General features: G+C 38.4%; 1 protein-coding gene across 5 annotated transcripts in view; it reads left to right on the forward strand.

The window, feature by feature from the left end:
* The window catches only part of MTA3 (metastasis associated 1 family member 3), a 218,029-nt gene that overhangs the window by 133,963 nt on the left and 70,342 nt on the right, over positions 1 to 13,724 (forward strand). For all 5 annotated transcript variants that reach the window (XR_008664722.1, XM_055327315.1, XM_055327316.1 and 2 more), the window contains exons 7-8: positions 8,569 to 8,671; positions 12,095 to 12,194. Coding sequence is in view for 4 of the 5 variants with exons in the window: in XM_055327315.1 (XP_055183290.1) it covers positions 8,569 to 8,671; positions 12,095 to 12,194 (203 nt within the window). In the remaining variant the exon portion in view is untranslated. The remainder of the gene's footprint in view (positions 1 to 8,568; positions 8,672 to 12,094; positions 12,195 to 13,724) is intronic.

Here is a 13,724-nt window from a genome sequence, read left to right on the forward strand (position 1 = left end):
CTCCAGGATGAAGCCAGGAGCTGAAGGCAAACGCTCAACCACTCAACCACTGAGCCATCCAGGCATCCCAGGAGGAATGATTCTTAACAGCTTGTGCCATTTGGAGAATTGTACCAGTTACTTAACAAAGCATACTTTGTATTTAGAAAATTCATTAATGTAATAGATATTTCATAGTTCTTTAACAGGTTTTTTTTTTTTTAAGATTTTATTTATTTATTTGAGAAAGCACAAGCAGGGAGTGGCAGAGGGAGAGGGAGAAGCAGGCCCTCTGCTGAGCAGAGAGTCTACCGCTGGGGCTCAATTCCAAGACCCTGGGATCATGACCTGAGCCGAAGGCAGATGCTTAACCAACTGAGCCACCCAGGCGCCCCATTAACAAGTATTAATAATTATCTTTAACATGTCTGCAGTCCTGGCAGTCTTCTGGGTGAGTGATTTATAAACTTTATTTAAGTAATAGAACTCTGTCTTCTAATGAAACACTACGCGATATACCTTAAATAAAATAAGAAAAGCCAGGTTGTTGTGGTAAGGGAAGAAAAAAAGCCCTACTGGACCTCTTGAGATACCCAGTGAACCTTAGAATTGAGAGAATGACATTCTGAAGGCTACTGTTTCAGTATTCCACTCTTAGGGTCTTGTCTCTCATCCCACAGTATCGCCAGAGAAGTCACACAGTTAGAAGTGCATATGACGAGTCCCTTTGCAACATAGGATACATAACAAAGGGGCTCTACTATATTCTCTTTGCTTCCTCCCATTTATTAGATTTTAAAATTACTTTACTACAAATAATAGGAATTGTGGCAGAAAGTGCAATTATACTAAAAACAAAAAATTGTAGTCCCTCAGATCATCCCTCCTTGCCCACTGTTAAACACGGTTACTAATTTAACATGTTCTCCCTGTTTGTAACATTACTATTATATGAAATTACATTCAGTATTTTGTTGTGTGGTAGATTTGAGTTTATTTATCTCTTATTACATGTTTTATGTTAGGGTAAGTTTCCCCTCATTGTTCTTTAAAATTTTCTGTGTGTGTGTGTGTGTGTATGTGTGTGTGTGTGTGTGTTTGTGTGTGTGGCAAGATGGGGAGGTGTCTCATCTCAGAGGTTTTTTTTTCTAAGTTTTCATCAGTTTGTCAAATTCTTCCTTCCCAGATTTCATTAGAATTCTGATTGAGGGATCCCTGGGTGGCGCAGCGGTTTGGCGCCTGCCTTTGGCCCAGGGCGCGATCCTGGAGACCCGGGATCGAATCCCACGTCAGGCTCCCGGTGCATGGAGCCTGCTTCTTCTCCCTCTGCCTGTGTCTCTGCCTCTCTCTCTCTCTGTATGACTGTCGTAAATAAAAAAATAAAATAAAATAAAATAAAAGATTTAAAAAAAGAATTCTGATTGAAATTGTATTCATACTTTCTATTACTTTGGGAGGTGATTGGTCATTTCGTAAGATTGACTCTGTTTCTTTGGGTCTATTTAGGTCTGTTTCTGAGGTTTTAATTCTGTCTCACTGGTCTGTTTGTTAATGCTCTAGTAATTTACTTTTTAAATTATAGCAACTTTGTAGTGTGTGGTAATATCTGGTGAGGCTAATCCTCCTCTTATTTTTCCAAATGAACTTTATTATTAGCTTTAATCTTCCTTACCATGTTGATTAGAGTTTCAGTTAAGTTTTAAGTTAATTTAGGGAGAACAGACTTTTGATGGTTTTGAAAAGTCTTAATTAGAAACAAGGGATGTCTTTTTCTTTGTTCAAGGCTACTTTTGGGTCTTGTGGTTTTTGTTTTTGTTTTCTTAATATAGATTTAGTCATGGATTTTATACATTTCTTGTTAAGTTTATTTTTAAGTTTATAGTTTGTTAGCTGTAAGTATTCATCTTTAACAAAGAAAAATGCCATATTTTTCATCGTAAATGAAGAAGTCACTTTGAATTCTTATTTCAGCCTAAAGCATTTAGCATATCCAACATGTTACATTTCACTTGTAATCAGGCAACTAACTAGATACAAGATTTAAAGAACACTCTTCTTTTTTATAATTAATGTATTTTCAGGAGGAAAGGGTATAGGGTGGCAAATAGGTACCCCAACAGTTAAACCACTCTTGAAAAATGTGGACATCCATCATTAGAAACTCCTATATGTAGCCAGTACCTGTTTGCAGGGAAATTAAATAGCAGAAAATATCATACTCAAGAACAGGTATTTAGGACTTGCTGCAAGTCTAGGTTTACTACCCTTTTGATACTTTTGAGTGGGTACATTTTGACCAGTGGCCAGATTCCAATCTGCACTGGCATGGGATATAGAACTTGAATTAATATCCTGAGTAGGTGGCAGCATCAGCACCATGCCAGAATATATTACAGGCTTGCTTTGTTTGTGAATGTGTCTTGATGAATTCTAAGACGTTGTTGTGGCATTTGTCTTGCTAGTGAATAAATCTTTTTGCAACTTCAGAATTTTTAAATTCATTTATGGCTACCCACCATCTAACAAACTCGAGATCTGGAAAGATCACTATGTAGTTTGCAAAAAGGAAGGTAAAAGTTTCTTTGAGATTTTAAATCTTTTATTGAGGTTTTTTTTTTTTTTTTTTAGTTTGAATAAATACTTGAGAACTTTCTTTAAAAAAGATGTGCTAGTAGGGAGTTTTGAATTATTTCTACACTATTATTTCACTGTAATACTGAAATTTTAAGAAAAATCTATTTGCATATTAAAATTTGTAACTGCTAAAAAATATTATAACACTAAACTAATAAACTTAAATGACTAGATTTACAGGGTTGAGTAAAGCCTGGCAGTAATCTGTTAAGCTGAGTAACCGGGGGAAAACTAACTCCTCGAAGTTCCCATTTTCTCCTCTTCAGTGGGAGTGTATGTGCACACTAGCCCAGCGATCGCAGGACCCTAGGATCATGGCCTCAGCCAAAGGCAGAAGCTTAACAGACTGAGCCACCCAGATGCCCCAACCCTATTTTTTTCCCCCACCATATTTTTTTAGTGTGTAATTTTGCAGCATGTACTTTTCAACAATGTGGTAGATGTTAACTAACTTAAAAACATCAGCCTATAAAAATTAAGTGTAAGCAGGTGTTGATTGCAACCATGTAGAACAGTAATTCTCAACCCAGGGGCAGGATACATTAGACAGTGTCTCTAGACATTTTTGGCTGTCACAGCTTGTGGAAGGAGTTAGGGGGCTAGGGCACAGATGCTAGTGGCATCTAGTGAGTAGAGAGGCCAGGGATGCTGCTGATCATCTTATAATATGTGGAACAGCCCCTCACAACAAAGAATTACTCAGCCCTAAGCATCAGTCTTGCTGAGGTTGAGAAACCCTGGGGTAAGGGTTCTTAGGAAATAGGAAACAGTAAATACTATTTTCATGTTAATTTATTATAATAATACTTAATTTTGAAATGTAAATTATTGGATAATCTAGTCTGTTTCTATGCTTTTGATTATTTTTGTGCCGGTACAATATTGTTTAATTACTGTTGCTATATATTATAATCCCATCCAGCTTGCTTATTTATTTATTTATCTATTTTATTTATTTATTTTTATTTATTTTAAAGATTTTGTTTATTTATTCATGAGAGACAGAGAGAGAGGCAGAGACATAGGCAGAAGGAGAAGCAGGCTCCCTGTGGGGAACCTGATCTGGGACTTGATCCCAGGACCCTGGGACCACAACCTGAGCCAAAGGCAGATGCTCAACCACTGAGCTACGCAGGTGCCCCTAATCCCATCTGATTTATGGATATTAATATTCAAGTCATTTTATTGGCTTCCAAAACTAAATTTTGTGAAATATAACCTATTAGAGTACTTGTACAAAAAAGATATCCTTAGAATTTTATTTTATTTTTTTATTTATTTTTTTTTTATTTATGATAGTCACAGAGAGAGAAAGAGAGAGAGGCAGAGACATAGGCAGATGGAGAAGCAGGCTCCATGCACCGGGAGCCCGATGTGGGATTCGATCCCGGGTCTCCAGGATCACGCCCTGGGCCAAAGGCAGGCGCCAAACCGCTGCGCCACCCCGGCTGCCCTTATTGTGCCTTTCTAGTTACTCATTTTTTTATAATTTATTGAGAGATAATTGACATATAACATTGTGTAAGTTTGTGTATAATGTGTTGATTTGATGAATTTATATATTACAGTGTGATTACTGCCATAGCTTAGCTAACACTGCTATCACATCACATAATTACTTCTTTTTTGTTGTGGGAACAATTAAGATCTAGTCTCTTACCATCTTTGAAGTTTATAGTATTGTTGACAGTAAGCACTATGCTGTGCATTGAATCTCCAGGACTTACTTATCTACTAGTCAGAAGTTTGTATCCCTAAACAAAATCTTCTCAATTTCCCCACCCTCCATCCCCTGGTAACCTGGTAACCACCATTCCACTCTTTTTGTTTTTTAAGATTTTATTGATTTTATTTTTTTTCTCCTGAGAGACACAGAGAGAGAGGCAGAGACACAGGCAGAGAGAGAAGCAGGCTCCATGCAGGGAGCCCGATGTGGGACTCGATCCTGGGTCTCCAGGATCACGCCCTGAATAGAAGGCAGTGCTAGCGCTAAACCGCTGAGCCACCCGGGCTGCCCTCCACTCTGTTTTTATGAGTTTTGTGTTTTTAGATCTCACATATAAATGACATATATTATTTGTCTCTTGTAACTCATTATTCCTTTGATTCATAACTTAAAAAATTGGCCAGAACTTTCAGAACAATATTAAATAAAAATAGTGACAAATGGCATCCTTGTGAGTTTCTGAATTTAATATAAAAAAGTATAGTACTCTGGTGATTGGTACAAAGAAAATGAATTGTGTTTAGAACAAGGGATATTTCCAGTTATCTAGGAAAGGTCCTATAGGATGAGTGCTATACAGCTTTAGTTCTTCAGTCTTTGAGCAGCCTTATGTGCCTTTAGGTGGTCATACTGAGGAAGTATTTTGTCCATTTTTCTTTCTCTTTTCTTTTCTTTTTTCTTTCTTCTTCCTTTCCTTTCCTTTCCTTTCCTTTCCTTTCCTTTCCTTTCCTTTCCTTTCCTTTCCTTTCCTTTCCTTTCCTTTCCTTTCCTTCCTTTCCTTTCCTTTCTCTCCTGTTCCTATTTTCTTTCTTTCTTGTCCATAATTTCTAGAAATCTTAAAATACAGCTGGAGGTTTAGGGCTATCACATTTTAAATCATTACTGAATCTACATTTTTTTCAAAATTATGAAGAACTTATGAAGCAAAAATAAGGAACTGTAGACACTCATGTAATTAGTTGGTAAATACTATTTTAAGGATTCAGAGATTCAAAACAAACAAACAAAAAGGATTCAGGGATTCATGGGCTGGTGTGGGACTAGATTGGAATTGCTCAGATGATTATCATAAATGGAGGAGGGAAGTGAGATTATTGTGTTGACTAGAATGAACATGATCAGATCATGAAGTTAATCTTGGTCTTGTCTCTAGCTCATAACACAGATACTAAGGCCATTCCAAAGATTACTGCTAGCTTAGCTGAGAATTTAGTTTTATGGATTCTTAACAGGTTTGGTTTTTTTTTTTTGTTGTTTTTGTTTTTTTTTTTTTTTGATTCTCAACAGGTTTATAAAAGAGTTTCTTAAAAGTTTTTGCCCTGTGAAGAAGTGATCATACTGTGATAAAAGTGTAATTATATGGGGAATTCTCATTAGTGAGAGTGACTGATATAGAACATTTCTGTATTTATTCTTTTGTTGTTGCTGCTGCTGTTTTTGTTCTCATCCAATGGTATTATCTGCATCTTAGGTATCAGTATGAATGCATCCAAGAATGTTTTGTTATTGTTTGCAGCAAATTTATTCAGAATTCTTATATTGAATTCTCTTTCTGTTGTATGTCGCAGAATATATGGATGGGACTGAAATGTATCAACCTAACTAACTTGAATTTGAAAAGTAAATGTCAGTTTTAACCATTTTGGAGTATATAGTGTAACAGGGGCTTAATACTGAATAGTATCATCATTTAATCATCTTGTGTTATTTAAAAATATAGATTTCAAATGTTGATTTCATTTTATCATTATCTTTTTTATCTTTATCTGAAGTTTTATTATTCGAAGATTACAGGGAAGATAGGTGTGTCATTCTACTTTCTCAAGTTTCATGCCTTTTGCGAATCTCTTGGTTTTTAACTGAGCTAATGTTGAATGTGTTGGCTTAGACTACTGAGAATTGTAATCACAAACAATGAAAAATAAAATCCTTTCAAATACGGGATCTTTTTGGCCTAGTACTGGCTCTGTTCTACTTGTGCTTCTTTATGTTGGGGGTGGAGATTGGCTCTGTGGTTACCTGCCTTTGAACAGGGGGCAGGCCCTACCCTGACTGCAGTGGCTGACTTAGGAGACTGCCCCTCCTCCCCCGTGCCCTTTCTCCTATTGAGCTGCTGATACCTGGTTGCTCTTTTTAAAAGATTATTTATTTATTTATTCATGACACAGAGAGAGACAGAGAGACAAAGAGAGACAGGCAGAGGGAGAAGCAGGCTCCACACAGGGAGCCCAACGTGGAACTCGATCCCTGGTCTCCAGGATCACACCCCGGGCTGAAAGCAGCACTAAACTGGGCTGAAAGCAGCACTAAACCGCTGGGCCACCGCGGCTGCCCCCTGGTTGCTCTTTTACCAGGACTGAACACAAGAGAAGCTCATAGCCAGGGTTTGTCTGTCGCCAGGAATGTTTAGATTTAGAGTTGTCAGTCAGTGCAAAGCACTCTGCCTCATGTTATAGATAAAGTGATCAAAAGTAAAACAAAGCCAAACCCAGCCCCCAGCCTAATTAGAAATCCATAGCTGTAAATCAGACTCCCAGTTGCCTCCCAAGTCTCTTTTCCTTCACTGACCTTTCTCTGAGTCCCACCTGACGGTTGTCTCTCCTTGTGAGAGATTTCTAAAACAAAGCATCCCACATTATTGTCAGTCTTCCCCTCTACCCTCACCTCTGCTAGCATCCCTGCTTTCTGTTAGTGCCCCACTGCCAGTATAGTTGTCAAGACTTGAAATCTCCCCACTACATCAGTCTTTCTTTGCTCTGTGCCGCCACTGTCAGTACATATTTTGTCTTCATCAGGTAGCTCTCTAAAGCATTGCTAAATGTGAGGTACAAAGTTTGGTTCTAGTCTCGTCGCTCTCCTACTGAAAAGGCTAGTGCTTGTCATTACCTTGAAATAACATCTGCATAGAATCTTCAGTAATATGTTTGTAACCTTCTTTTCTTACTTCTCTCTTCTCATTCCTCTTAATGTGCTCCTGACAAAATGAGCTGATTTTCTATCACATTTTAAAGCCACATGACGTTGTTCACATTCTCATTTCTTATTTTTTTTTTTCATTTCTCATTTTTTTTTAAAGATTTTATTTATTCATGAGAGACAGAAAGAGAGAGCCAGAGACACAGGCAGAGGGAGAAGCAGGCTCCCCACAAGGAACCCAGTGTGGGACTCGATCCCGGAGCTCGGGATCAGGCCCTGAGCCAAAGGCAGACATTCAGCTGCTGAGCCACCCAGGCGTCCCGACATTCTCATTTTTTACGTTAAGTCCTTCTCCTTGCTGGTGCACTCAGACCCATCAATTCTTGTGGGGTTTTTTTGTTTGTTTTGTTTTTTAAAAGATTTTTTTTATTTATTGAGAGAGAGAAAGCGTGAGCAGGGGGAGGAGCAGAGGGAGAGAATATCCAAGCAGACTTGTGCTGAGTGTGGAGCCTAATGCAGGGCTCAACTTATGACCCTGAGATCATGACCTTAGCTGAAACCAATACTTGGACACTTACCAACTGAGCCACCCAGGCATCCCTCAGACCCTTCAGTTCTTAGCAGAAATGCCACCCCCTTCATGACATTCTCTAACTAGTCTGAAGTGATTTCTCTAATCCTCAGAATCTTACAGCTAGCTTCCTTCCTTCCTTCCTTCCTTCCTTCCTTCCTTCCTTCCTTCCTTCCTTCCTTCCATTCCTTTTAGAGAGGGAACAGAGAGGGGCAGAGGGAGAGAGTCTCAAGCAGACTCCCTGCTGAGTGGGGAGCCTGACTTGGGGCTCCATCTCATGACCCTGAAATCACAACCTGAGCCGAAATCGAGTCAGACACTTAACTGACCAAGGCACCCAGGCACCTCACTTACAGCCAGTTCTGTATGTCCTTTATGACATCTTCTGTATGTCCTTTATGACATCTGTTTCTTTCTGTTTGTATCTTAGTTACTTATGCGTTAGTTTTACCTCAGTGAAAGTGTCTTGTGGCAAGAGTGCTTTCTTTTTTGTTTGTATATCCCTCAGCATGAGACTTCATGCTTCACACTTGTAGGGTACTCAGGAAATACAGGTTACTGACTAAAAGATCTCATATACTTTGTATTATTACCAGTGTTCACTTTACAAAATGTTGTCCATCTGCTGTCTGAAAGAATGTACAGAGCCATTAACATTTACCTTACATTGTGAATGCTGTGTCAAACATGTGATAGTATCCTTGTTAAGTAACAAGACTCCATTTCCTTTGTTCTCCGACAGGAGAATCAGATGAGAGGGAACAGTCCAAATTGGAAGTTAAAGTTTGGGATCCAAATAGCCCACTTACAGATCGACAGATTGACCAGTTTTTAGTTGTAGCACGGTAAGTATAGCACTATTGAGTTAAGAAGTATCTTTTCTTTTTAGAAAAGAATTTGTAGATGTATATATTCTACTTTTCCCATTGGTTGTGTTCTTTTTCTAGTTATGTAAGAAGACCTAAATATGTATCCCATCCTTTCCTAAATATGATTAATCATTAGTTTTTGTTTGAAAATAGATTTATTGCTTTACTGATTAAGATAAGTAATAAATGCTTCTTGTAAAAATTTAAGCACTAAGGAACAATATGAAGATGAAATTCAACATCTGAAATCCCAGATCTTTAATTAAAGCAGCTATCTCTTTTACTCTAGACAGGGATGATTCCGGTGTCAATAATAATAATATGCATCTCAAATTCCTTTTAAAGCACCTGCATATGAGTAGGGCCTATTGCTAAGCATATGGCTTTCCTTTGAGAGCTTTCAGCCTGGCTGCCTGACTGGCTTGCCCACCCCCCTTTAAGAAAATGAATGGAACAAAAATTTATTTTTATTTTTCAATTATAAAGGTAAATAATGCTCATGGAGGAATTACTGCAAAGCAGAAAGTGAAATTATCATAGTAATGTAAATAGTGAGAAATTGCAACAAAACTAAGAGTACACCAGCAAGCAACTGATTAAGTGAAGTGAAGCATATTCAGTAATGGAATATTACTTTACAACAATGAAAATGAATGAATTAGAGGGATATATAACAGATAAATCTCAAAAACAATGTTAAATGAGGATACACACAGTATGATCACATATAAAAAGTTTTACAATGTATAAACAATGTCTTATTTCATTAATGGGCATATAAGTACATATGCATATTATATGTATGAGTTCTGGGAATGTGTATAGGAGGCTCTAAAATTTCTAATATTTCTTTAAAGAATGAACCAAACATGGTAAAATATTAGAATCAGGTAGATATAGACATGATTAGAGGGTCATCATTATGTTCTCTAATTTTCTGTTGAAATGTTATTGTAACACAAAGGAAAAAAGGGTCTCTGCCCACCTTTAGCACTGTTCATAGTGCCTGTCTCCACAGAAATCACATCATGTTGGTGGCTAGGGTTCAGACTCTAGCACCCATGCAGCCACTGGTGATCAGATGGAGACCTGAAGTACATTGTTGGGGAAGCCAAGTCAGTGAATAGATAGATGAGACTGAATATTTGGGAACGGAAATCAATCATTGGTGTAATCACTGGCCTAGAGTCTCCAGACAGGTTACTCAGATCTGGGCCATTATAGACATTGCAGTTTCAAATTTGATTTCCACTGTTTTTTCCTTTTCCTGATTGCCAAGGACCATACATTTCCATTTTCCTTGAAGCCAGCATGAGAGACACCAAAGAGATGTACCTGGTACCTTTTTTAAAATTTTTTTAAAAAGATTTTATTTATTCATGAGAGACACAGGTAGAGGGAGAAGCAGGCTCACTGCGGGGAGCCTGATGTGGGACTCAGTCCCAGGACCCCAGGATCATGACCTGAGCCAAGGTCAGACACTCAACCACTGAACCACCCAGGCATCCCTCAATTTTTGTTTTAAAAAAGACCTTCTAAATACTAATTAAGACCATAATCAAATATGATTGTACATCCCACCAGAATCATTAAATTTTAAAAGATAGTGCATTAGTAAAGAGGTGGAGCAGCTAACACTCTACTCATTGTGCTGGTGGAAGTATAAGTTGGTATAGCCGCTTTGCAATCATCCGACATACATATCCTTTACGTTTCACTCCTGAATGTATACTGAGAAGATATGCATACATAACACCTGTGCACCAAAAGGTATAGATGGCATTAATGACACTACCCAGAGTAGCCCCAAAGTGGAACACAGACTTCCATCAACAACAGAGTGGAGTGGGGATGGGGTATCATACAAAGAAATGCTCCATAGCAAGGAAAATGAACACAGCTATAACCAATAGCATGGGTGAGTCCACAAACACAATTTTGAACAGAAGAAGCTGGATGTAGAAAGAGCATGGTATACACTTTTATTATCTCAAATGAGCAAAACTAACCCATGGTGTTGGAATTGATTATGGTGGTTCTCTTTTGGGAAGAGGAAGAGAGTACAGATTGGAAAGGAGCACGAGGAGTCTTCTGGGATGCTGCTGTGTTCTGTTTCTTGTCCTGGGTGTTAGTGACATGGAAGGATTCACTTTGCTATTACTGCAGAGCTGTACAGTGTGTGCTTTTATGCACATGTGTTATATGTTAATTGGGGCATTTAAAAAGTTCTTCAGCTAACATGCTTAAAATACAGCAAGGAGAAGGGAATAAAATAAACAGCAAGTGTTATGTTCATTTCATGCTTTATCTGTGGGTAGGCATTCTAAATCATTAAGTGAAAAAAAGTTGTAATTGTTTTCTCTTTTGGTTTTTTTGTTTGTTTGTTTGTTTTAATAGAAATCTATTATATCTTGAGCCCTCATAGGAAGAGGTTGGTACAATTGATGATACCTCATTTTAAGGAAAAAATGTTATTGGGATTTCACAATTTGAGCTTAAAAAGTTTTCAGAACTTGCTTTGCAGTAATTGTCAAACTCTGCAGCTCATTTACTTATTTTTTGAGCACAGTTGAATAGGAAATTGTTTACTCCATGGTATTTTAGAATAGATCTGTCCCTTCTTTGTGGCACACAAATCACTGTTTCTGAATATCCTTATAATGACCCATATATAGTAAAATGTCTTGTCATATGCTTAAATCTTAGAGAAAATACTTTTTATTTGATATTTGATTCTTAAACATCCAAGAACTTGGATGTTTTTTCTTCTCCATTTCCTTTATTTTTTTCTCCATAGCACATATCCACCTGAAAGCTACCTTTTTAAATTACCTGTATAAATTTACTTGTCTTCCCCTGTAAAGAAAATGAGCCCCCAAACGAGCCCCAACTGTAAAAAACATGGAAAATAATTCCCTACAGCCTATTTAGAGGATTACCTCTTGGAGGCTGATGTACTTAGGGATGACAAATTTCTGAGACTGCTAGATGCAGGCAGAGTTTGATTTCATCAGTGTACCGTCACTATCTCTAAAGTACCCAAGGCAGATTGCCTAGTGCAGTCCACTCCAGGAGATCCTCCCTGAATGACCACATCAAGAGCAAGAAGGAAATGAGTCCTGCCTGCCCCAGAAAGGAACTGTAGCGGAGAGACGAGTGTAGAGCTCTTCTTGGCCAGCACTGATCTTTTACAGGAAGAAACTGGGACATCTCGCCCAAAGCCCCACATTTATTGGAGACAAGGTTGAGACTCACATTCAGACCTCAGCTTCCGGCGCCTGCATCCTCACCACCGACTTTTACAATTTTTATGCGCTACCAAAATGCGTGGTATTTTTTTTTAATATAAAAAAATAACAGAGCCTTAATTTTTCCTCTTTGTTTTTGTGTATTATTTAGTGCTGTTGGGACATTCGCTCGAGCCCTTGATTGCAGCAGTTCTGTGAGGCAGCCGAGTTTGCATATGAGCGCAGCTGCAGCGTCTCGAGACATCACCCTGGTAAGATGCTTTTTGAAGTTTAAGTGTTATTATTTCCTTTGCTACTGTAATTTTAAAGCCAGTGTAGCATGCTATAGATGAGAGAGCTTTCTGTGAAAGAGCTTTCTGGCTTTTAGCCCTGCTGACTGCTGGGTTGATTTGGCTCACCTGATTGGTTAACTGGGGTTAAGGTATCCCATTTCTAAGTCCCCTCTTGTGTTTGTGAGCTGAGACAAAATAAGAATGACTGTTGATGGAATAGGTATGAAACAGTAAAAGGATATTCTGGGGAAAACAGTTTAATATTCTGACCCATCTTCTTTTCACTCGTGTGCTTTTTTCTTGTAGTCTATCTATGTACCTAAATTGTTGGACATCGTATATAATGCTTTACAGATTTTTTTCAGTGGACTTGACCACCTCTCAAAACTATTTTTGACACAGAATGAGAGAGAGAGAAAGAGAGAGAGAGAGAGAGAGCGCCCAAGCAGCCAGAGTGGCAGGCAGAGGGTGGGGTAGGAGAAGCAGACTCCCCGCCCGCTTAACAGGGAGACTGATGCAGGGTTCAATCCCAAGATTCCTAACCAACTGAGCCACCCAGGCGCCCCAAAAAAGGTTCTGTTTTTGTGCATTATTTCATTACATTATGGTTGCTTCTTCTTAGACTGTTTCTTTTTCTCCTTTCATCGTCAAATGAAACTTTCCATTTCAGTTGATACCACTGATGCCCGCTATGGCCAGGCATTGAACTTGGCACTTGGCTTCTTTCTCTACACCCTCCAGCAAAGTAGACTTGGAGGTTTTTGCTGATAGAAGTGACTCTGTATTTGACGACCACAGCCCGTTGAGACAAGCATAGTCTGAGAAAACTGAGATTTGGCGAGGTTAAATTATTTGACCAATATCTATTACATGTAATAAACGTTTCCTTTTTTTCCCCTCCGTAATACCATGTCTCTTTACAACCAGTTTATTAATGTAGATCTTGCCTCTGGAGTTCCCTGAGACCATTTATTTGTTTATTTATTTATTTAGATTTTATTTATTTATTCATGAGAGACCCAGAGAGAGACAGAAAGAGGCAGAGACACAGGCAGAGGGAGAAGCAGGCTCCATGCAGGGAGCCCAATGTGGGACTCGATCCTGGGTGTCCAGGATCATGCCCTGGGCCTAAGGTGGCGCTAAACCGCTGAGCCACCCAGGCTGCCCAAGACTGTTTATTTGATGCTAGTTACAGCATCACTCATGACACTACATTATCTATCCTGCCTCTTTTGAATACCAGTTTCTGATTATTTTCTTTAAATCATCACTGTGCACTGTTGCTGATGACCGCAAATGCAAATCTTGCCCAGAATATGCAGAAAAATGTGAGCAATAATTTGTTTTCTGTTCTGTTAAATGTATCTTTCAGAGTTTTATAGTATAAACTTAAATACATCTTCCAATCATGTCTTCCTTTAAATTTTTCAGGCCATAATCATTACCAAACAAAATGTACCAAAAGTCCTAAAAATGTCTCCCCTCAAAATGTATCCAAAATCTGACCAT

This window comes from Nyctereutes procyonoides, unplaced genomic scaffold (assembly GCF_905146905.1).
Source record: "Nyctereutes procyonoides isolate TBG_1078 unplaced genomic scaffold, NYPRO_anot_genome, whole genome shotgun sequence".
NCBI classification, from domain to species: domain Eukaryota; kingdom Metazoa; phylum Chordata; class Mammalia; order Carnivora; family Canidae; genus Nyctereutes; species Nyctereutes procyonoides.